The following is a 26,562-nucleotide window of genomic DNA, read 5'->3' on the forward strand; positions in this document are numbered from 1 at the left end:
ATATTGAAACCCAGATTTTAAAGTGATAAACCATCTGAGCCTGCTGGAGGATGCGAAATGTAGAATAAGGAATATTAAGAAAGATGGAGGATGGGAGATGTATAATAAGGGATATTAAGAAAGATGGAGGATGGGAGATGTATAATAAGGGATATTAAGAAAGATGGAGGATGGGAGATGTAGAATAAGGGATATTAAGAAAGATGGAGGATGGGAGACGTAGAATAAGGGATATTAAGAAAGGTGGAGGATGGGAGATGTAGAATAAGGGATATTAAGAAAGGTGGAGGATGGAGGATGTAGAATAAGGGATATTAAGAAAGATGGAGGATGGGAGATGTAGAATAAGGGATATTAAGAAAGGTGGAGGATGGAGGATGTAGAATAAGGGATATTAAGAAAGATGGAGGATGGAGAATAAGGGATATTAAGAAAGAGATGATAAACGATAAATGTTAATTCGTTCATCCTTTTCGTGCTCCTGTTTCCTGTGATACAGAGAAATGAAGATGATGACATATTCCCCTCAAATACGGAATGCCAGACATGCTGATGTTTGTTGTGCAGTTCGTTAATGTGTCTTGGCCAAGAATTTGATAATATGACGCTGGAAATCTTTAGAGCCTCCACTTGTTCTTTACGAGTCCAAAAACACCAAGAATTGAATAACAAAGCAATAAGAAATTAATAACACAGGACTAAAACAGAAATAACGAGGCACTAACAGAGGATTTCATTAAGTAACTAATATGTTATCCATAAAGCTAATCTATTACACGTAAAGATACAATACAACTTATCATGTGTTGATAAACACTTTATCAGTACTCATAATAGACAAGTAACTGAATTACAGTGTATCATAAAAGTGAATTTCGTTTCATGGACGCCCGAACAAGTGTACCAGTTTATAAACTCGAGGTGATTAACTCCTTCTTCTCAATTATCGATACTTTGCTTATATAGATAGTTGAGGGCCAGAGACATATAGAACTTAAAGATTTAACACTAATATTTGCGAGGCAAGTTATAAGTCCGTCTGGAACGTGTTCAGCACCCAGCGTTGCATTCTGCCCATTTTTCTTTACTTCCATTATATCAAAGCGTGTGTGTAAACTGGACAAAAGCGCAAGATGTCAACTGAACAAAGTTTCTTAATAGTGGTGAATCTCAAACATCTTTTATCTCATAAAGCTTCAATTTCTAAAATACATTTGCTCTTTATATTAAAAAAAATCCAATATTTTTTCACTGTGTAAGTGATGGTCTGAAGGAAAAAATGTCAATTTTGATAACTCACCAATCGTGGGAATTTGGAATACTGATCCACTTTAGGAAAATAGTTTATAAGTTTTTCATTGCATGATGTTGACAAAAGAAATCCTCTGATAATTTCAGATTTCAGTCGTGTTCAGTAAGCTCGACTTACTTGAAAACTGGATTTCTTTTTATATATTTCAGTGAACGTACCACTGTGCTACCTGTCACACGCATAGAAAATTTATCAAAGAATTGTGACAAGAAAAGTCACGTATAACTTTAGCCGTTGATTGAAAATGTCAAGCTGATTATTCGCCCTTTGACCTTTTTTCAGGAGTGGGAAACCACAAGAAAAGATAGAGCTCTGAATTTGATCAGTGGTCCCTTAAATTATACGAAATGTTTTGTACGTTTTGACATTTGTGAAAGCAACTTACTATCTTATCCTGACTTGAAACGTCCTCACTCTAAAGTTCCGAAACGTACATAGTTATCTAACTTTTAAATATATAATTACAATGACTGATTTAAGGCTTAGCAATTTTTCCAACTAGTAGTTTTAAATACACTGAGTTCGAGTTCTATAACTGCATTAAACCTTTAAAACTGCTTGAATATGTATTAACTGAAACTTATTACACTTCGAATTTAAGAATCGAAAATTGTTGAGTAATGTAATGCAAAAATTTTTTAATGAAAGAGGCGTGATACGTATCGTGAAGTTGAAAATATTTGCGTCAATGAAGCTAAGAAATAATATTTCAAAGTTCGTTGTTAGACTTAGGAAATACTTTGAGATTTTTTTCATATTGGTGCATCACATAATTTTCAAATACATTCTGAAACATTTATTAATAAGAACAGTTATAGAAATCAAAGTATTGTTGAATTTTTTACAAATTACTGGAATTATTTCTAAATATTAAAAATATAGCACGTGCGGTAAACCATTAAGCCAGCTAAATCAATCAATTGTGAAGGAATACATCTAATATTTATAATTTATAACTACGTCTTCATAGCAATGTTAACGTTATTTATATTACACATTAATGCTCCCTGCTGGTTCAGCGGTAAGTCTAAGGATTTTCAACGTTAAAATCAGGGGTTCGATTCCCCTCGGTGGACTCAGCAGATAGCTCGATGTGGCTTTGCTATATGAAAAGACAAGCACCCACACATTTCACTTTAACAGGGAGCCCCCTAGTGGCACAACAGTACGTCTGCGGACTCACATCGCTAAAAACTGAGTTTCGATACCCGTGGTGAGCAGAACAGATTGTGTAGCTTAATTCCACAACAATCAGTCAGTCTTTGACAGTCAACACTTACAATACAGTGATGTTCTTTTAAAATGTAAAAGACTTGCGAAATCTTATCTTTTAAGTGAAAACAAAAACTGTCTTTAACCATTAAAAGTCCATAGTTAAAATTTTCGTAATTCGTGCATTGAATTACGTGTATTGATTCACTGATGTTTAGTAACTTTTTTACATCAAATTATCATCAACATAAACTGAAAGTGGAAATTAAACAAGTTGTCATCAGTTAGCATTGGTTCCCGGACTTAGAACTTTAAAATCCGAGATTCGATTCCCTTCCGTGAACACTGCAGATAGCTCAATATTGTATTGTTTTGAAAAAACAAACAGTTACTGTTAATCACATATTGCAATGGAACGAATGAAGTTTCACAGTTCCTTCGTAGTTAAACAGAAAATGGCGCCTTAGAAGTTTAAATTAGAATTAGCAAACGTGTTTTGTTGTTAAGTTTAACTTTTATTTGCCCTAACTTTGTTATTTGGTTTCTCAATTATTTTGATATATATGTTTCTCCTGTTCTTAACAGTGGTAACTGGTATATCCGGTTTGAAGAGTAGTCTTCCTTGTAATATTACCCCCAAATTTGAAGACGACTCACCTGCTCTCGTCCTCTGGTACAAGGATAAGTCTCCAACCCCAATTTATACCCTCGATGCCAGGAAAATTCCTTTTGATCAAGCGAGACATTCATCCGTGGATAGCATCGCAAGCAGAGCCTACGTCACGATGACATCAAATCTGCCAGGATCTTTAGAGTTAGATCCAGTAACAGAAGTCGATGAGGGAGCTTATCGTTGTAGAGTGGACTTCAGAAGAGAAAGGACACGATACACCGACAGCAAGTTGAAGGTCATTGGTCAGTGGTCAGTGGTTAATAATCGGCCATATATTAATTATTTGAATGGCGTTTTATATAAATACGAAGTAGCAAAAGTAATCAGTTATATTTTATTGAATTTTAAACTTATAATCATGAGATAATATACTATAAATCTGAACAGTCCAAATTCATATTTGAATTTAAAAAACGAAAGGATAGTAAGGTTTTAATTTGTAAATTTTTCTGTGTTTCTAAAGAAAAAAACCCGAGGTTTTCTTTCAATGATTCCAAAGTTTATTTAATGTAAAAAAATGAGATATGCTTGTTCTTTCAGTCTTGAGAGAGTTATAATGTGGCGATCAATTTCAATATTCATTAGTTGAGGTTAGTTTAAACTAACTGCCTTCCCTTAGTCCATGTCCCGGCATGTCCAAGCGAGTTAAGGCGTGCGACTCGTAATCTGAGGGTCGCGGTTTCGCACCCCCGTCACGCCTAAACATGCTCGTCCTTTTAGCCATGGGGGCGTTATAATGTGACGGTCAATCCCACTATTCGTTAGTAAAAGAGTAGCCCAAGAGTTGGCGGTGGGTGGTGATGACTAGCTGCCTTCCCTCAGGTCTTACACTGCTAAATTAGGGACGGCTAGCACAGATAGCCCTCGTGTAGCTTTTTGCGAAATTCAAAGCAAACAAACAAACAAACCCTTAGTCCATTGCTTCAAAAGTGGAAATGGTCAGTGCACGTAATTTTCCAAAAGCTTTGCACTAAATTAAGAAAAAAAACACATAAAACAGTATGATGTCATTTTTGTCTACATAGTATTTTTAGTTAAACAAGTGGGAAGAACATTTAACAAAATTGAAAGTGTAGGAGTGGGAGCACCAAAAAAGTGAGGAAACAAGGTAGGAATGGGCATGTTGTGATAACATTTACTTTGTACAATATCACAACATCCTATTTATGCCTTCTTCGTTTATTTATATTTATATCTTACATGTGCCAGGTGGACCAATATTATTAAAGTTAATTATTCTTATCATACAGTGACTAGAGGTTTATGTGTGTCTAATTATTGAAGGCAATTTATGTACAATAAAGTCTGTTTATACGACACCAGAAGAATAAGATATTCGTGTGAACCATAACTTTCATGGTTTTTTTTCTGTTACGACTTGTCTTCCTTCATTAGCTGTATTGGTAGAAACGTCTTCTACAAACAGCTGTTTGTACCAGGAATTACTAATCATTGTGTTCATAATACATTGAAAAACATTTGAAAAAAAGTGAAGATTTTCTGAAAAAAGCGACTTTTCTCAGAAGTACTGCACAGGGAAAGTGTTCGGATTGTGCTGATATAAACTGTAATATTCTTATATGTTGAAAATGGTATCCTTAATTTTAAAATAACGCTTGGCTCGGCATGGCCAGGTGGTTAAGGCACTCTACTTGTAATCTGATGGTTGCAAGCTCGAATACCCCACACTAAACATGCTCGTCCTTTCACTCGTAGGAGTGTTATAATGTGTCGATCAATCCCACTATTCGTTGGTAAAAGAGTATCCCAAGAGTTGGAGGTGAGTGGTGATGACTTGCTGTCTTACAATACTAAATTAGGGACGACTGGCGCAGATAGCCCTCGTGTAGCTTTGCGCGAAATTAAAAAAAACAAACAAGATGACACTTTTTAAGTTCTCTGTTTTTTAGTACTATATTTACAAACTAAATCAATAAAGATATAATTAAACCCTCACATACAATCCAAGTGAAAATCATATTATTGTTCTGAGGATACAACTTTTCTGTTATAAGAAAATGATTGTGGGACATAACGTAGTTATTTTCTAATTGTCGGAATCTTGAATATCCAAAGTGTAAAATTTGTTTGTGGTGCCATCTCTTTAGGTCACGTACATAGACACATATGTAAAACCATAATAGTAAGAGAGATGGATTAAAATACAAAATCATAAGAGGTGTCTGTCTATAGAAAAGAAGAAGAGTCATAGTTTTATCACAATCTGCTCATTCTACCTTTATATGCAAAAACGGCTCGTTTGGGCTGAGAAAACACTTTACATAGAAGAGCGAACAACGTTTCGACCTTCTATGTAAAGTGTTTCTCAAACGAGCTTTTTGCTAATTCTCAACAAGTGGGTTTCTCGTCATCACTGATCATTCCTACCTTGTTTTCTCACTTTTTGGTACAGCCATTCATACACTGTAATTTCTTGAAATATTTATTCCACTTGTTATCGTACAAGATGACATGATCTTGTGTATCTTTCACTCATTTATGTTGATATCGTGTATGTATGTCATCAGTGTGGATGTGTATCATAATATAGTATGAGTAATTAATGGTATCTGTGTGTGTGGTGAGTGTACACATTGTAAGTGTGCACTTGTGCTGTACACGATATGACACACACTCTAGTGTACAACGAAATTTGAGTGATCCAGTTTGAATTGTGGTTCTGTGCTGAAAAATTATCATAGTTAAGTAATTTAACCTGTTGACTGCCAAGTATTTGAGCTGCTACAATACAACTCTAATGCTTCTTCATATTGTAACTTTTTCGTGACGCCATTTTGGATCGAAAGTGAAACAGTTTGTAAGTAGGTCAACTTAATAACTACTTCACACAATTAATAGCACGTGGTTTTGCGCTATTGCTCTGTTGGTTCACTTATAACTAGGGTAAGTCTGTTTGTTTCTGTTAGTGAAACTGAGCAACTTATGGTTTTGTGAATTTTTGTATCTGCCCTGCTGACTTTTCCAAGTACATATATGATACGTAAGTCTGTTTGTTTCTGTTAGTGAAACTGAGCAATTTATGGTTTTGTGAATTTTTGTATCTGCCCTGCTGACTTTTCCAAGTACATATATGATACGTAAGTCTGTTTGTTTCTGTTAGTGAAACTGAGCAATTTATGGTTTTGTGAATTTTTGTATCTGCCCTGCTGACTTTTCCAAGTACATCTATGATACGTAATTTTGTATGTTCTTTGCTTATCACCTAAGAGTGTCTCTCAAGTACTTTGAAGATTTATTATTTGGTTATTAAGGCGTATGTGAGTAAATAGTTTTCACAGTATGTGTTACGTATCAGCCCCTTCTTACTATAGATATTATTGTACTTACGAATGTTTGTTTTTGATTTTGAAATTCGCACAAATCTACTCGAGGGCTATCTGTGCTAGCTGTCCCTAATTTAGCAGTATAAGACTAGAGGGAAGGCACTAGTTATCACCACTCACCGCCAACTCCTGGGCTACTCTTTTACCAACGAATAGTGGGATTGACCGTCACATTATAACGCCCCCACGGCTGAAAGGGCGAGCATGTTTGGCGCGACGGGGATGCGAACCCGCGACTCGCAGATTACGAGTCGCACGCCTTAACATGCTTGGCCATGCCGGGCCTCTACTTACGATAAAACCTTCCTTTTATTAGGTTCGGAATTATCATATTACTGAAATTCATATTATATTTTTATTTAAGATTTAACCTTGAACGTTTTGATTCAAGTATGTAGTTCCTCGAGAAATATATAAAAAAAAAAAAAGAGATTTAACCTCTCTTTGGTTGCGATGGACTTCAAGATATACACTAAAATCATGTTTTGATGTCCTTGAAATAACTTATGTATCTTTGTACATAAAACCCCCAAACACGTGTCTTTATTCGTATATTTTCATTTTATTGTTATACATTTATATTTCGTTGTTATACATATGTCATTCATTGCAAGTTTTTATAGCTTGGAAAGCAACTTTCAATTATTGGAAAGACATTTCATTTTAACATATCAAATATTTTCACACATTGAGAGTGTTTGGTATTTTTAAGTACAAAACTAGACCATGGGCTGTCTGTGATGTGCCCACGCGAGTGTCGAAATATAACTTTTAGCATTATAAACTCTAAGAATTACAGTTGAGCTACCAGGGTACACAATGTAATCCGAAGAGATAGAGCAGCGTGATGAGTTTGCAGACAGACAACGCTAGAATTCAGGGTTAGACTCCTCGCTACGTAATGAGCGCTGATGGCCATTGTGTGGATTTACATTAAAGTAAACAAACATGTAACGTACAGAAATAATGGTTCTATTTGTCTTACTAAATGGTGTCTTATTAAATTTGTCTTAGTAAAAGATATGTGGTGATTGAACGATGTTATCAATGTTTTTATTACAAATTACTTGAGTTTGAGTTTTTGTATATTTTAAAAACCTCATTAACGAAGAAGTAGGCTTAGCTCAATTTAGGGCTTCAATTTAATTCGCTAACGAAGTGCAGTTTTTTTTTTTGTAGTGCGCTGTTACTGTACCTTTTTAGATAATTTACTAAAGAATGTACTTTTCAAACCAAATAAGCTTTGGCACTGCATAAATAATAACCTAAAATGAAGACATGTTATTGGACAGGCTGATTTAATTAATTATTTAAAGACCATAAAGAGAATAAGCTTGTGTTTGATAACATATGTGTTTGTAGGAAAGCGTGAGTAATTTATAGAGTTTTATTGTTTTTACAAAAGTAATACCGTAAAAAGCAACGAACAAAACAAATCAAAGCGTCTCAAAAAATAAAATAAAAAGTTCCCCGCGACTTTAATCTTACTTAAGTGTGCCGATAGACATGTTTCCTATTGGTCATTTCTCTAACTCTACAAAGACAGAAACGCCCCCTTCTAGTACAGCGGTAAGATTTACAACGCTAAAATCAGGGGTTCGATTCTCCTCGGTGAGCTCAGCAGATAGCCCGATGTGGTTTTGTTAGAAGAAAACACATACACAAGACAGAAACGTTTTTAAAGGTATTACAACCGTTAATTCAAATTAACCCTAACTCTTAGTTCTCTTTCGCACCTAAACGTAAGTAATGTATTCATGATATCGTGTATTCAAATTTTACTGGACATAAAGTTAAGGATTTTGATTATCATAACGAACCAACAAAATATTTTGAAATTTTACTTGGCATGGTGGATCAACACAGTGTGTTGAAGTTTATATCGATATAATGTACTAACAAAGCGTTATGAGGGTTGTATTAAAAGTGTGGTTGATCAACACTACCTGTTAAGGTTTCTAATCTTCATAGTTTGTTTGTTTTTAATTTCATGCAAAGCTACAAGAGGGCTATCTGTGTTGGCCGTCCCTAATTTAGCAGTATAAGACTGGAGGGAAGGCAGCTAGTTATCAACACCCACCGCCAATTCTTGGGCTACTCTTTTACCAACAAATAGTGGGATTGACCTGCACATTATAACGCCCCCATGGCTGAAAGGGCGAGCATGTTTGGCGCGACGGGGATTCGAACCTTAACCCACCTGGCCATGCCGGGCCAATCTTCACAGAAGAGTAACTCGATGTCTTGAGGTTTCTAATGGATATAATTTAATAACACGGTGTGTTGAGGTTTTTAATCAATTTAATGCACTAACACAGCGTGTTGAGGTCTTTATTCGACATAACCTACTAACACATTGTGTTGAGGGTTTTAATCAAAATAATGAAGTAACATTTCATGCTGAGGTTTATAATCGATGTAATGCAATAGCACATCGTATTGAAGGTTTAAATGGACATAAAGGACTAACAGTGTGTAGAGTGTCTTATGCAACCTAACTTATTAACTCTTTGTGCTAATGTATTTCAAAAATTATTTTGCTTTATAAAAAAAATTGCGTATTGTTGCAAATTCTAACCAATTTGTATTCATAATATAAAACCCAGAAGGACTCACGAATAGTTAATAAAATTTACTTTCCATATATATGCACCGATTACCTAGGAAGACACTAGTAAGCTCAGTCAAGCCAATAAACGAAATATTGGTCCAGCAAGGTCAAGTGTATAAGGCACTGGACTCGTAATCTGAGGGTTGCGGATTCGAATTCCTGTCATACCAAATATTCTCGCCCTTTCGGCTGTGGGGGCATTATAATGTTACAGTCAATCCTACTATTCGTTGGTAAAAGAGTAGCCCAAGAGTTGGCGGTGGGTGGTGATGACTAGCTGTCTTCTCTCTAGTCTTACACTGCTAAATTAGGAACGACTAGCGCAGATAGCCCTCGAGTAACTTTGCACGAAATTTAAAAGATCAAACAAACAAAAGAACTGTTGAAGCAATACTATTATTGTTATTACAGTGTGCTCGGGGACCTTGAATTATGACTGAATGTCATGGGGGTTGACATCTTTCAGTAATGAAGGACTGCCACTATTATCACATATCTAAACATATCTAGAAGCGTGTACATCACATTAAAGATACCTACTTCGAATATATTTTTAGATTAAAAGAAATAAACCACAAAGAAGTTGTACAATTATTAGAAATAAGACATGAAACCCAATCGTTCATACGATCGTTCATTTGTCACGGAATTATACCAGCCTCGGAGAATTTCTCCCTACATCAGTAACATACATATAGACAAGAACAAATCTTTACGACGAGACCCTTGTGTTTTTTTTTTTTATAATGTAATATAACAAGATAAGTAAATGAAGACAAACTGAGAAATTTTTGGACCCGGAACTAGCAACAACATGGCCCCAAAAAAGGGCCCCAAGTTTTCTAATGATACAAGATAAGTAAAAGAAGACAAACTGAGAAATTTTTGGACCCGGAACTAGTAACAACATGGCCCCAAAAAAGGGCCCCAAGTTTTCTAATGATACTTCTCAATGTTCCCACTTTTACAGTAGATTTATACAGGTTTGATCCTTTCATATAACTTGACTCTCTTCTTTACACGATTTCATCATTATATAGTTGGCCTCTTTATTTTACGTTCGTAGTTAAAAATATTTTCATCAGACTCTGTTTTTACGATTTTGCTAAACACATTTCACTTACATATAACTCAGTAGAAAATAGGCTTACAATATTTTTAAAGAAGTTCCTAACACTCGTAAAGGCTCCGAAGTGAATGTTGTTTCTTGTCGTCAAAAGATTTGTTTTTTTTTTCAGAGTGAGTGTGATACAACTGAATGGTGAAGGATTGAGCAATGAGTTCACTATTTGAAAAGCCAGTTTAATTATTCTTCGGCCATTATAAACATTATATATGAGTTAATGATGACAAATATCAGAACACTGTGTTAATGATCAGTGATGAGGAAAAAAACCACTTGTAGAGAAAATTATATATGTATATATATATATATGTAAAAATATATATATGTAAAAATATATATGTAAAAATATACATATGTAAAAATATATATATGTAAAAACGGCTGGTTTGGGTTGAGAAAATTTTTATGTAGAGAAACGAACAACGTTTTGACCTTCTTCGGTCATCGTCAGGTTCACAAAGGTAACTACTGATCGGTAGCTGACCACATGTTTGAAGTGGGTTGTGTAATTGAGTGTAGGAATGTAGAGGGCGTGCTCAGATGTTTGATTATATTTATTAATATAGGTATAAAGGTGTTCCTTTGTATTGGTTTATTTTGGGTTTGAGTTGTTGTATAAGTAAGGCTTCTTTAATTTTGCGTTTGTTTCTTTATTTAGTATTTGAGTGTTTTCTATGGTTATGTTGTGTTTATTTGATTTGCAGTGTTCGAAAACGTCTGAAGGTGACATTTTGTGTTCTTTGAATCTGGTTTCCATTTTTCTACTTGTTTCTCCAACATAGAAGTCGTGGCAGTTATCACATTGTATTTTATAAATAATGTTGGTGTGGTGTTTGTCAGTGTAGTTTTTACATACTAGAGACCTCAGTTTTGTGCCTGGTTTTTGAATAAATTTAGTATTAACTGGAATGTCATATTTTGTTACTAATTTTTGCCAAATGTTGGTTATTTGTCTGCTGATGTCAGGAATATATGGTATACAGCAGTATATGGGTTCGTGATTTTTTGATTCGTGAGATATATTTACTTTTGTTGGTTGATTTTGCTTTCTGTCTAAGTGTGTGCGTATAATGTTTTCTACGGTTTGTGGAGGAAACTTATTGATGTTGATGAAGTATTGTTTTATTTTGTCTAATTCATCGTTAATTTTATCTGGTGAGCATAGTTTTATGGCTGTTTTTATTTGGTTTCTTAGTATGTTGAGTGTTTGTTTTGTTTCATGTGCTGAGTCCCAAGGAATGTATAGTCCAGTATGGGTGATTTTTCGGTGGATTTCTGTTTTAAATTGTGTGTCGGTTCTTGTAATTTTGAGGTTAAGAAGTGATATTTGATTGCTTTCTTCTTGTTCACATGCGAAGTTAATGTTGGGATGTATAGAGTTAATGTGATTGAAAAAATTGTGTGTTCTGTAGATATGAATCCCGCAATCGTGTCATCTACATGTCTGTACCAGTATAGTGGTGGATGTAATGATGTGTTAATTGCTTGTGTTTCAACTTGTGTCATAAAAATATTGGCTAAAACTGGTGATACTGGGTTGCGCATGCTTAGGCCATTTGTTTGTATATAGTTGTGGTTGTTGAACATGAAGTTTGTTTTTATCGTAGTGAATTCTATGAGAGTTGCTAACTGGTTACTGGGAATTTCTATAGTTGGGTTAGGGTCTCGGAAATAGAGTTCTAAGACTATCTTGCAGGCTTCAGCGGTTGGAACTTCTGTAAAGAGAAATATAACATTGAAATTGGCCATTAAGGCTTTATGATTAAGTTGATTTAGATTAGACTTGAAATTAAAAGAATCTTTGACGAATGAGCTGGCTGATGTTACATATTTGGAGAATGCACATGCTATGTTTACCAAGATTGTAATTAAACGATTCATATGTGGACTTTATTGGTCGTAATGGACAATCTGGTTTATGAGGTTTGGGGATGCCGTATATTTGCGGTGTGCGTGAGTCGGTTTTACGTAGGTAGGAATAAAGTGTTTGTTAAATTGTGTTGGCTTTTTTTCATTTTTAGTAGTAATTTGTTTAGTTGTATTTCGTGTGTCTTTGTTAGATTTCTGTGTATTGGTTTAAATTTGTTCGTGTCTGATAGGATGCTCTTCATTTTTTGGATGTATTCATTCGTGTTCATTATGACTTTTGCGTTACCTTTATTTGCTTTTAGAATTTTTATGTTTTTGTCTTGTTTTAGGTTTTTAATGGAATTAATGTCTCTTTTTGTAAGATTGTTTTTTATTTTTCTGTTTTGTGAAATTATGTTGATGGTTTTGTGAGAAAATTCTTTATTATTCTTTATAAATTGTTAGTTTTTTCTGGGAATATATATATATATAGACTAACGTATAAAGATACATTTTGACATATATATATATAGACTAACATCGATGTATATATATATTAACATACATATATATGTTGACTAACATACATGTATATATAGACTAACACACACACACACATATATATATATATACACTAACATAGATATATTATTTATACTAATATATATATATATAGACTAACATATATATGTATATATACATTAATATATTTTTATATTTATACTAACATATACATATATATATGTAGACTAATGTAGATAGATATATAAGCTAACACAGATATACATATATATAGACCATCACAGATACGTATATAGACTAAAATATAAATATATACTAACACACACACACACACATATATAGACTAACAAATATATGTATTGACTATCATAGATATATAGAGAGAGTGACAGAGATATACCTATTTTAGTTTATATATGTATCCATGTTAGTATAAATACATATAACTCTGTTACTCTCTCTATATATATATCTATATACTAACATAGATACACATATAAACTAAAATAGATATATACATATACTTTAATATAGATACATATATATAGACGAACATAGATAGATATATAGACTAACCTAGATATACATATATATAGACTAACATATACCTAAATATAAACTAACATGGATATATATATATATAGACTAACACATATATATATATAATAGAGAGATATGTATAGGCTAATATAGATACATATATAGACTACATAAATATATATAGACTAACATAGATATATATAGATTAACACGGATTCATATATAGACTAAAATAGATTTTTGAACAGACCAACAAGGATATATATAGAGTAATATAACATATATTTTTATTCTAACATATACATGTATAGACTAACATACATATATATATATATAGACTAACATAGATACATGTATAGACTAACATATATACATATATAAAGACTAACATAGATATATAGATTAAAATAGACACGTGTATAGACTAACATAGCTATACATATATAGATTGACATACATACATGTATACACTAACATTGATATTTATAGACTAAGATAGATATATACACAGAATAATATATATTTATATAGACTAACCTTTCATCATTGCAGAGTCCCAACTGTTTAGTATTAAAGAACAATTTTGTAAGAAACATGTCAAGAAAACCCAGTGATATTTTTGGTTTAATGCTTAAACTATGCAGGAAATAAAAGTCGCTAAAGTATAACCAACCCTGTTTTCATGGATACTCGTTTGTTTTAGAACTGAAGATACTTTTTCAAGATATAACAACGTCCCTAGTTCATAGGCAAATATTTTGATTTACGACGTACAAATCTAGGGTTGGATTCCACCAAGTGGGCCCAGGAATCACTGATGAGCAAAATGAATAAAAAAATAACATTTCACTCTTTGTAAGAAAGGAATGATTTTTTCTGCAAAATGATAATACCATATTGTCCTTTGAAAATAAATCATAATTGTTGTTCAACAGAGTAACTTATACAGTCGTATATCTTCATTTTTATTTGGGACTCGGCATGGCCAAGCGCGTTAAGGCGTACGACTTGTAATCTGAGGGTTGGGGTTCGAATCCCGGTCGCACCAACCATGCTCATCCCTTTCAGCCGGGAGGACGTTATAATGTGGCGGTCAGTCCCACTATTTGTTGGTAAAAGAGTAGCCCAAGAGTTGGCAGTGGGTGGTGATGACTAGCTGCCTTCCCTCTAGTCTTACTCTGCTAAATTAGGGACGGCTCGCACAGATAGACCTTGAGTAGCTTTGTGTGAAATTGAAAACAAACAAACACTCATTTTTATTTCGTATTTTCTGGTCTTACTTGATTTATTTTTGTTCTTTATTTGAATTTAAATTTTATTAAACCGTTTCCTCCTCATTTGTTCTTCCGTTTTTCGTTAAAATTTATTCTCAAAAAGTTAATAACTTTCAGCAACATGATACAATTGAAACAAAACTATTGTGGCTGCGAAATACCTTGTCTATCCTGGCTGTAAAATACCTTGTCTATTCTGGTTGTGAAGTACCTTGTCTATCCTGGCTGTAAAATACCTTGTCTTGGGCGAAAAAAACACAGTGTTGTCTGAGTAATGTTACCTTAACATTACAATCTTTAATACGAGCAGTGTTTTAGATTCTTCGGGTGAGTGAATAACGCAACTCATTGAGTAAAGAAAGGCAGGTCACGTTTTCACTGGCTTTTTACATGAGCATTTCATCAAGGTGACCCTCGAATTGAATTATGGGTAACTGAACGAAGAGGTAAATTTAATATTTTCTCTTAATCCTTTAATAATAGACGGGTTTATGGTAATAATTACCCAACAGATCTGTCTATGCTAGGTATATCTGTTCTTATAATTTTGAAACACCTTAGTAAAGTAAAGATAGCCAGTTCTTGATTTATACATTTGTTTGTAAAGGGTTGTTAATATGATTAATATTGACCGCTGTATTACAAAAGATTTTTAATAATAAAAATGGTACTAAGGAAGCTCTTCGCACAGATCTTCCTTTTGAATCAGCAAAAATATGGTTTTATCTGCTTCAGTGTTTTCAATCTACTTCGATCTGTAGCAGATAAAAAAGCTGGCATCAACCGAATCAATAAAGACGACTTTCCGACCATTCATCGAATAATTGTTTGTTTTTTTATTTTCGTATGTTTGATAGTCTGTTGTCAACGTGAAGGGCCCTTGTCAACAGTGAGGCGATACTTCCTGAACCGAGAAATTTAACAAAGTGAATCAGTAATAAAAAATTCCTGTCAGGTTGTTTGAGTATCCTTTGAACAAGATATATATATGTACATTCTGTTTGTAACGCGTTACACAGTGATGACGTAGAAAATATCAATTGATTGAATAGATATCTATTATAATCATTGTAAACATATAAACTTACTTATTAAAATAACCTGAAAAGCACAGTTTATTTTAAAGAAGTGTTAACGCGGGTAGGTTGAACTGAAATTCAAAGCCTTACGTAGTAATTTTTTAGAATTATTAATTGAAATTTATATGTGGTTTTAGGATTTCATTCAACTTTTTTGACATATTTATATTAATTTTTGTAGCAACTTGTTATTTGAGTTAAATGTAAGAACAATGAATGTTAGAAGTGCAGTAAAGTTTATATCTTAAATATAATATTTTAAAGTGTAGTCAACATGGCTTAAAAATATCAAAATATTTAGTATACTTAATAAACGTTGCTGATACTGTTGAAAGTTTATACAAACTAGACTCTTCTGTTTAGAATGTGTGGAAATTATTCGTTTGGTCCAGTGTCATAATTTCTCTTTGAGTCTGTTATTAAAACGAAAGATTTGGCAGTGGATGAAGGATGTTTGGTATAATTTAAAAGGCCTTTTAACAAACATCATTGTAAGTTTAAAAAAAGAGGTAAAATTGAACTTCGATAACGGGGCTAGAACCTAGAATATTTAGGTCAGTGCCCTATCTATCTATTTATTTATCCATCTTTCATGGTATAAAACTTTGTACTGTTTTACGTTATTGCGGCCAGCCAGTTAATTATCAGCCAGATAATTGTTAATTATCAGTGTTTAACTAGGCTCACATTCACTACATGGCCAAATGTATGTGGATACCCCTTCTAATTAGTAGGTTCGGCTATTTCAGCCACACACATTGCTAACAGGTGCATCAATATCAAGTATAGAGTCATGCAATCTCCTTAGACAAACTTTGACAGTAGAATGGGTCGTACTAAAGAGCTTAGTTACTGTCATGTGGTACTGTCATAGGATGCCACCTTTCCGATAAGTCAGTTTGCCAAAGTCCTGTCCTGCTATAGCTGCTCGGACACCTGTAAGTGCTGTTATTGTGAAGTGGAAACGTCTAGGAGCAACAACAGCTCAGCCACGAAGCGGTAGGCCACACAAGCTCACAGAACGGGACCGTCGAGCGTAAAAAAAACAGTTTCAACACTCACTACCGAGTTCCAAACTGCCTCTGAAAGCAGTCTCAGCTCAAGAACTGTTCGTCGGGAGATTCATGAAACGGGTTTCCATGGTCAAGGAGCCGCAAACAAGCCTAAAATCACCATGCACAATGCCGAGTGTTGGCTGGAGTGTTTTAAACCACACTGCCATTGGACTCTGGAGCAGTGGAAACGCGTTCTCTGAAGTGATAAATCATGCTTCACTATCTGGCAGTCTGACGGACGAATCTGGGTTTGGTGGATGCCAGCATACAGTGACATTCTAGAATATTGTGTGCTTCCAACTTTATGGCAACAGTTTGGGCAATGCCCTTTTTTTGTTTCAGCATGACAATGTCCCCGTGCACCAAGCGAAGTCCATAAAGACAATTTTCCAAGGTAGGTGTGGAAGAACATGACTTTCCTGCACAGAACCCTGACCTCAAACCTCTTCCAACACCTTTGGGATTAATTGGGACGCCGACTGCGAGCCAGGCCTTGTCGTCCGACATCAGTGTCCGACCTCACTAATGATCTTGTGGATGAATAGGTGCGAATCCCCTCAGCCATGTTACAAAATCTAGTGAAAATCCTTCCCAGAAGAGATGTTCAACAAGCACATATGGGTGTGATGGTTGAGTGTCCATATGCTTTTGGCCATGTAGTGTATATGTTTATTATTAAAGTTAAGTCAAAATTATAAAGCAATGAAAGTAAACTTTGAACCAAATATCATTGTAAGATGATACCAGGGTCCACTACCATTGTACACTGAAGATAAGCTAAACCTTGTATAGTATTTATTAACAGAAGCCTCAGTCAATAAAGAAATATTTTGAAATATTTGAAAAAGACGAACCTACGTCTTTTGTCTAATGCATTATCCAATAAAACCTACGTCTTTTGTCTAATGCATTATCCAATAAATGTATCTTAAGAATACAAGCTGTCAATGGTTCATTTTACTTATAATTATTTTTATTTTAATTATGAATGGAATTACTTTCCCTGCGTTAGTGTGGCCTTGTACTCTTAGATAACCCAATTAGTTAGCTGAAGGTCCTGTTAGTCAAAGATCCTGGGTTTAAGTCCCAATATTTCAGTTTATTTTCATCCAACAGTTTTTCACTTACAAAATAAAAACAAACCTATTTAACTTTCTTCTCTAAATTCACCATCCTATTAAATCAACACGCGTGAGAAAGATATGTAGAGAGCGCTTTAGTAATATAATTATATAAATCAAACATCTCCAATCTCCTCAACTCTCTGGGCCACAATTTGACTTTTCATAGGCTTCTTACTGGATACTGTCATAACCTAATGACTTTATTTATACATATATCTCTACTCAATATTTATCAAGCAAACGGAAATAATAAGTTCCCTCTACAAAGAGACCACAAAACTTTGCACCACGTCGAAGAAAAGAACGAACCGAAAGAGAAAACTTACAAGTCAACCAGTTAGTTTCATACATGCGATCCTGACTCATCCAACTGGAACGGCAGTGAGATACCATTGGTAAAAAAGAAGATTCCAAGCTAAAAGTTACTTCAAAACTAATAAAAATATATTTACAAAAGTTATATAATAGAAACTTCTGAGGAAAAAGAAAAAAATGTTTCTCGTTTCTGCAAAATTCATATATCAGAGAAACTAGACTAATGGATTACGGGTCTTAAATTAAAAATTATTATTTGTCATTAAGCACAAAGTCACACAATAGACTATTTGTGCTCTGTCTACCACGGATATCGAAACCTGGATTTTAGCATCGTAAGTCCGCAGGTATATCGCTGTGCTACTTGAGGGCAAAAAGTATTATACATTCATAAATTCATTTTGTATAAGCGAAACTTTTAACACCATTCAGTTTGAAGAATTAATAACACTACATTACAATGAAATTAATAAAGGTTTATGAGGATATCTATTGTTTGGTTGGTTGTTTTTTGAATTTCACGCAAAGCTACAAGAGGGCTATCTGCACTAGCTATCTCTAATTTAGCAGTGTAAGATTAGAGTGAAGGCAGCTAGTCATCAACACCTACGGCCAACTCTTGGGCTACTTTTTTACCAACGAATAGTGGGATTGACTGTCGCAAATAACGCTCCAAAGACTGAAATTGGAGCATGTTTGGTGTGACGGGGACAAATGAACATGGATATAAATCATTACTAAATGGAAAATACCTTAGTTTACTGAAATTTTGGTCTGATTTTAACCAGAGTCGATATTATTGTTTTATAACTTTAAAATGATTTATGTTATGTTTATTATGTTCTGTTAGTCTCTGGAGGAAATAAACATAACTTTAAAATGATTTATGTTATGTTTATTTCCTCCAGAGACTAAGCAGTAAATCTAAGAACTTATAACTAAAAACTGAGCTTCGATATCCGAGGTTAGTACAATGCATATTTTTTTGCGCTTAACAAAAACCATGATATGCATATTTCTCTAAAGCTTTGTCGTGGGTTGTGGTAAAAATATATATATATATGCTTCTTATATCTCTCATGACTGTTGTGTTTGTTTTTCGAATTTCGCACAAAGCTACTCGAGGGCTGTCTGTGCTAGCCGTCCCTAATTTAGCAGTGTAAGACTAGAGGGAAGGCAGCTAGTCATCACCACCCACCGCCAACTCTTGGGCTACTCTTTTACCAACGAATAGTGGGATTGACCGTCATATTATAACGCCCCCACGGCTGAAAGGGCGTGCATGTTTGGCGCGACGGGGATGCGAACCCGAGACCCTCAGATTACGAATCACACGCCTTAACACAAATGGCTATGCCGGGCCTCTCTCATGACACTCACGAATATGTACACGTGTTTTGAAGGTAAAACTAAGTTCTCTTGGACTTTTAAGTGCTTTGGTAATCCTGTAATTATATAAAAGGCCTTATAGCCAGCCTGCTTCAGTAAAATCTAATATAATTCTTTCTTTCTTCATATTAATATTTTTTAACGATACGTCTTTTGAAGTTTTTACTCAAGTGATGGACTGCACATACCATAATAGAATTTCCATAAATCTACTCTATATATTGTGGCTTGCCTTAAAAAAAACAACAACCAGAAAACCTTTTATCATAGTTTGTTTACGTTCTTGCCCTCAGTAAAATGGGAGGTCCTCTAACGATCATTATTCGAACCAAGTATATCTTGTGTCAGTTTACAAGATAATTATGATTCATAATATTAAAAATGTTTATGTAATTAAGTGAAATATAGCTCTCACCAACGGAGGTTCTATACTACTGCGTGCGTATTTCAAAATAATTACATTTTAATATATTTTTTAGCCGTGGAATTGTAACAAAAATTGAAATAATCCTTGATATTTAGCAAAGAGGAAATATAAGTTTGGTACATAGAGTACTTTTTAAAAGTTTAGTACCAATAGTACTATATGTCATCATTATGTATCTCACACCGTGTATGAAAATACCCTAAATCCAAGTAATTACAATTGGTTTTACACTGTTAAGTCTATGTACTCTATGTACCAAACTTATATTTCCTTTTTGCTAAGTTTCAAGGATTATTTCAATTTTTGAATAATGATGACGTATAGTACTATTAGTACTAAACTTTTAAAAAGTTTTGGCGCTTAAAAAGGTCCTAGGTAAATATTTAATTGCGTTTTTCAGAACAGATTGGTTTTGAGTGTGAACCGCTTACATAAATTTTAACATGTGGAAAAAATAGAACTATGCAATCTTTTATGTACATATTCCAATTTAGCTTAATTAAAACTGATAAAAAGAAATAGTATGTAGCGCATTATAATTAATGGCATCCATTTTGTTTCTCAGTGAATACTATTTATTTCGTTTATCTTAGGCCCGGCATGGCCAAGCGCGTAAGGCGCGCGACTCGTAATCCGCGGGTTCGCGCCCGCGTCGCGCCAAACATGCTCTTCCTCCCAGCCGTGGGGGCGTTATAATGTGACGGTCAATCCCACTATTCGTTGGTAAAAGAGTAGCCCAAGAGTTGGCGGTGGGTGGTGATGACTAGCAGCCTTCCCTCTAGTCTTACACTGCTAAATTAGGGACGGCTAGCACAAATAGCCCTCGAGTAGCTTTGAGCGAAATTCCAAAACAAACAAACAAATCGTTTATCTTTTAACGTGCAGAACCGATGTATATAACTATCTTAGAAAACCTATATAAATAAATATCTATTTCTTAAATATTTGACTAAATAATTATGTCATGATAGTTTGCGTTAAAGATTTGATATGAAATCAATAAAACAGGTTCTGTGTTTATTATACAGTGCTACAATTAGTATGCAAACCCAAAACTCATTTGGGTTTGATATAAAACTTCGCTTTCCGATTAACATTTATATATATATATATGTATATATTGGGTTTGTTTTGTTTTGAATTTTGCGCAAAGCCATGTGATGGCTATTTCCGTTAGCCGTTCTCAATTTAGCAACGTAAGACTAGAAAGAAGGCACGTAGCCAACGTTTAGGATTTTTTTACCCCGAAATACTGGGATTTACCGTCACATAACAACGCCTCCGCAGCTGTAAGGACGAATCTGAGACTCTCAGATTGCGACACGAGCGCCCCCAACCACCAAACCATCCCTATGGTGGTGTTATGTTGTTGTTTTTTTCTTGTAATCGCTGTCTACATTTGAAATCAAAACATTTTAATATTAATCTATCCATGGCTAAATATGACAGAGCTAATGTATGAATTTTTCTCAAATGACGAAATGATCAAATTATGATATTCATTATTTTTCATACGTGCAAGCAATTCATAAACTGAAGGTGGTTGAGGACCTAGCTGTGAACGTAGTTAAAGTGAAGGTTAAGGCTCTAACTGTGAACGTACATCGTTATAACATAGTTGACACCAATTTTTTTTATTTCATTACGCAGTATGTGACAAATTTCTAGAAACATCAAAACTTAAAGTATGTCGTATTTTGAAAATATTTTAAACTACTTATTGTTAGGGCTTCAGTTCTAATGAGGAAGAGAGGACACGTTTTCTTCAATGGAAGCCGGTTATTGTGAGATTAACTTCTTCAAGTTATTTTTGAAAGGGTATTGTTGGGTTGACTTTTTCAATTTATTTTTGAAAGGGTATTGTTGGGTTGACTTTTTCAGTTTATTTTTGAAAGGGTATTGTTGGGTTGACTTCTTCAGTTTATTTTTGAAAGGGTATTGTTGGGTTGACTTTTCAGTTTATTTTTGAAAGGGAATTGTTGGGTTGACTTCTTCAGTTTATTTTTGAAAGGGTATTGTTGGGTTGACTTTTTCAGTTTATTTTTGAAAAGGTATTGTTGGGTTGACTTTTTCAGTTTATTTTTGAAAGGGTATTGTTGGGTTGACCTTTTCAATTTATTTTTGAAAGGGTATTGTTGGGTTGACTTTTTCAGTTTATTTTTGAAAGGGTATTGTTGGGTTGACTTTTTCAGTTTATTTTTGAAAGGGTATTGTTGGGTTGACTTCTTCAATTTATTTTTGAAAGGGTATTGTTGGGTTGACTTTTTCAGTTTATTTTTGAAAAGGTATTTTTGGGTTGACCTTTTCAGTTTATTTTTGAAAGGGTATTGTTGGGTTGACGTCTTCAGCTTATTTTTAAAGGGTATTTTTCAGGTTATTTTAAAGGGTATTTTTCAGGTTATTTTAAAGGATATTTTTTGGATTGACTTCTTCAGATTATTTTTAAAGGTTATTGTTGGGTTGACTTCAGGTTATTTTTATAGGATATTGTTGGATTGACCTTTTCAGGTTATTTTAAAGGATATTTTTTGGATTGACTTCTTCAGATTATTTTTAAAGGTTATTGTTGGGTTGACTTCAGGTTATTTTTATAGGATATTGTTGGATTGACCTTTTCAGGTTATTTTTGTTAGGGGTCTGATGGATCCACGTCTTCTTTCTTCGTTCTACTCTCCCCTTAATAAGGTTACGAAACGTCCGTTTCAGGAAAGGACAAGGTTTTACTGTTTGGTGATTGAAAATGTTTATATTTCTCATGAAAGTGAAAAAAAAAATAATATACCCAACATTTAAAAATTAGTTTTTATCTTTCTGTTAACATAAAGAACATTTGATTTGACACAGAGCTATAACGTTCCTTTAAATTTATAACACTATGTAACAAAATGTTTACTTTTTCTTGTTCCTGGACAGAAAGTGTTATTTCCCAATTACTTATGTCTAAAGTAAATGTAAAAGACCTATTTTTCTCTTCAAACTTTGCTTTTGTGACCTGGGAGCGAATAACGAAAACATGATGGAAGACTATATTTGGGGGCTGATACGTGAAAGTGATTTACATTACAGTCGCAAATCTCGAAAAACTACTTACTTCTAAATATTTTTGTATAACTTTAGTATAAATACATGTAAATCTTGATTCATATGTTGTTTTATTCAGACCTTATGTAAATAAAAATGTACAAAATTGCCTGTTTTTACATATAAAATAGGTTAATTTGTCAGTTTCTTTATCCAGGCCACAAAAGCAAAGATTGAAGGGTATAATGGTCATTTTCTGTACTTTTACAACATAAGCAATTCAGAAATAACACACACTATCCAGGTACTAAATTTGTGTTACATAGTTTGATTCTAATATTTATTTCGTTGTACTATAAAGTGTGGTCTAAGAGGTGTTATAACTCCGATTGTCTAAACATTCTAATGTCATTCGTTAGTCTGATGTGTTTCTTTGACATATAAATCTCGCGTAATAGAGCCAGGTTTCATTTGATCTTCAATAATTTTGTTTACGTTTCTTGTATATGGCATGTCTTTTATATTTACGCCCCCTGCTAGTACAGCGGTATGTCTCCGGATTTACAACGCTATAATCAGGGGTTCGATTCCCCTCGGTGGGCTGAGCAGATAGCCCTTTGTAGCCCCCCAGTGGCTCAGCGGTATGTCTGCGGACTTACACGCTAAAATCCGGGTTTCGATACCCGTGGTGGGCAGAGCACAGATAGCCCATTGTGTAGCTTTGTGCTTACTGCAAAACAAAAAAACTTTTATATTTAATTAACAGTTTTTAAGATATAATTACATTTATATTATAGTATATTTAATTATATTAGGGCAGAAAAACTAAACTTACTCTTGGGTATTTTTGCTAATAGTTTGTTATAAGAAAAAGTTTTAAGAACCCAAAATGATAACAACCTCTTTATAGATATGTAAATTTTATGAATAAATAAAAACATGTATGACAATATAGATTGTGTTATGGTGCTGTGTAGGGAAAATTAATTTTCTATTTCATTTGTTCTATTTTATAAGTATTTAACGTAAATTTTGTTGGAAAGGAAAAATACTGAACTTTATTTGAAACATTTATAGCAATACATGAGAAATAAAACGAAATATAATTCCTGTATACACATACCTTCTTGTTACGATACAGCTGTTTATTGTGATATATTATGCTTTACTTATGAAAATAAAGTACGTACGTAATCGATAAATATCAAGTTTTTATCATCAGGAGAGAGATAACTTTAGGTACCAAAATATCTTCCATTTCACATGCAGGTTCTACTAAAACACAAACATCTTACTAAAACACTACGTAGGTGATACATTCTTGAGTTTAAGCAAATTTCTGATTGTTGATTAGTATGGAATAACTGTAAACTTGCTATTTAGGAGAGTAAAGAATTGATGATTAATATGGAATAACCTCAGAGCTACTATTTAGAAGAGTACAGAATCGTTCAACAGCAGAAAATAATTATAGATTTACTTTTTGAAAGAGTAGAGAATTATTAGGCCCGGCATGGCCAAGTGGTTAAGACACTCGAATTGTAATTTGCGGGTTCGAATTCCCCTCACACCAAACATGCTCGTCCTTTTAGGCGTAGAGGCGTTATAATTTGACGATCAATCACATTATTCGTTGGTAAAAGAGTGGGCCAAGAGCTTGCAATGGGTGGTGATGACCAGCTGCCTTCTCTCTAGTTTTACACTGCTAAATTAGGGACAGCTAGCGCAGATAGCCCTCGTGTAGCTTCGCGCGAAATTCAAAAACAAATAATATAATTAGAAGATTTGTTGATTTTATATTTAAATTCTTATATACACACATCTTTGTAGCGAAATCAAAACAATAGTAAAGATATCTATTTAATTACAAGACAGAAACAAAGTGTTAATTATTAAGGTACTAACGTATACAATAATACAAATATACTACTTAATCCGATTAGGAAAATATTGAATTAAGTTAGAATTTCAAAATACTTGTTTGTCTTTATTAGTGTTTGAGTGAAAACCATTTTAATTTAAATTTTCTATTAAAAGGTATTATGCATAAGGTTCGTGCATATCGCTGTATTATATTGTATATAAATTCACATAACAAGTAACTAATACGTCTCAGAAGTGACTTTTTCATTTCAGAAAACAAATAATATGTATGTTATGTAAACCTTTCTTCCAAAGTAAAAGCATCCAATATTAAACATCAAAATAGTGTATTAGAAGCGTTAAAACCGTAAATGACGTTAAATTAGAACGTTTATGTTTTCCAGTTCTCCCAGGGAAACCCATAATCAGTAATGACAACGGACACGTCTTACGAAGCTTGATTGGACCATATAATGAAGGCGATGCTCTAGTCCTTCGTTGTGAAACGGAAGGAGGTAGTGTTGTATGCAATATTGGTGAATTGGTTAAAATGCAAGAGTCACTTTTAAGTAATACCTTCTATACTAGTGACTAGTTCGTAAAAGAAAGCAGTTTCCATATCCGTGTAAGAATTCTTGCTTGACAAAAATCTGTTACATGTATTTTTAAACTTGCCTTAAATAGAACAACTAAAACACAAGTTCAAAATGATATCATTGAATCTTCTCGTGGAATGACAAGTCCTTATATGGATGTAGAGCATCGAACGTTAAAGTTACGTTTGTTATTTTACTTTGGAATCCTTTTTCTTCTAAGACTGAACTTCCACGTTATCTGAAGTAAAAATATATATATACATAAGTTTGAACAAGTGTATTTGTAACAGAAGCATTTTAAAATTACAAATCCAAGTATAAATGTTAAACGGCTTGAATCGTATACTCACAATATTAATGTATACATTGAATACGAGACTTTGTGTATCAATCGCAAACCATGTCATTATAATTTTCTTGAATATTGTTGATAAGCAAAACAATCTCAATAATATATAAATATGTAAATGATTCATTTGATATCAAACCAATAAATATTTTTAGAGATCAAGAAAATTATTTTATTAAAGTAATGAATTATTTGGTCTTGTCACTGAAGACACTTTGGAATTGTCAGAGAAGACACATAATTTCCACATTTTTAAGTTAATTATTTTTAATTCTCTTAAAGGAAAGGTCGGAATTATTTGACAAATATTTGTTCATGCAACTTCTTCCGTTACGAAAAACAAAATATTTACCAAGGTTCAAAGTCGTAATTGAACTTTTTAAAAACACAGCAAAGCTTGTTATTAAAAACATAAAAAAACACAACACCTAAGTTGATGTTGTTGTGTGTATTTGAACCTTATCCGCCAGGCACTATTTTTTGGAATATTCTAGGAAGTCCTTCACCATCCCTAACTTGGTGGAGAGAGTCTGTTTTGTTGGACGACACTTACATGCAAGTGACGAGTGATCGGAAAGTAATAAATGAATTAAACATAGGATCTCTCCAAAGGCACGACTTAATGGCCGCCTTGAGTTGTCAAGCCAACAACAATAACATTTCTCAACCTCTGATTTCGACTGTCACCGTGGACATGAACTGTGAGTAAGATTTCTCTTCCAAACGGCATTTGAATTGTTGAGAAAGTACAAAGTTATCCATAAGTTTTTTTTGTATGTGCGTTTCGAGAACTGAAATGCAAAACTCTTCTAAAAATATTAAGTTTCTTAATAAACTGTCAAAATACAAGTATTTTTTTTATATTAAGGAAATGGTAAATTA

At 33.7% G+C, this 26,562-nt stretch overlaps 1 protein-coding gene across 6 annotated transcripts in view; it reads left to right on the forward strand.

Moving 5' to 3' along the window:
- Positions 1 to 26,562, forward strand: part of LOC143231660 (synaptogenesis protein syg-2-like) — a 243,938-nt gene that overhangs the window by 172,940 nt on the left and 44,436 nt on the right. For all 6 annotated transcript variants that reach the window (XR_013017101.1, XM_076466229.1, XM_076466227.1 and 3 more), the window contains 3 exons: positions 3,110 to 3,439; positions 25,140 to 25,250; positions 26,175 to 26,381. Coding sequence is in view for 5 of the 6 variants with exons in the window: in XM_076466227.1 (XP_076322342.1) it covers positions 3,110 to 3,439; positions 25,140 to 25,250; positions 26,175 to 26,381 (648 nt within the window). In the remaining variant the exon portion in view is untranslated. The remainder of the gene's footprint in view (positions 1 to 3,109; positions 3,440 to 25,139; positions 25,251 to 26,174; positions 26,382 to 26,562) is intronic.

This window comes from Tachypleus tridentatus, chromosome 11 (assembly GCF_004210375.1).
Source record: "Tachypleus tridentatus isolate NWPU-2018 chromosome 11, ASM421037v1, whole genome shotgun sequence".
Classification (NCBI taxonomy): Eukaryota; Metazoa; Arthropoda; class Merostomata; order Xiphosura; family Limulidae; genus Tachypleus; species Tachypleus tridentatus.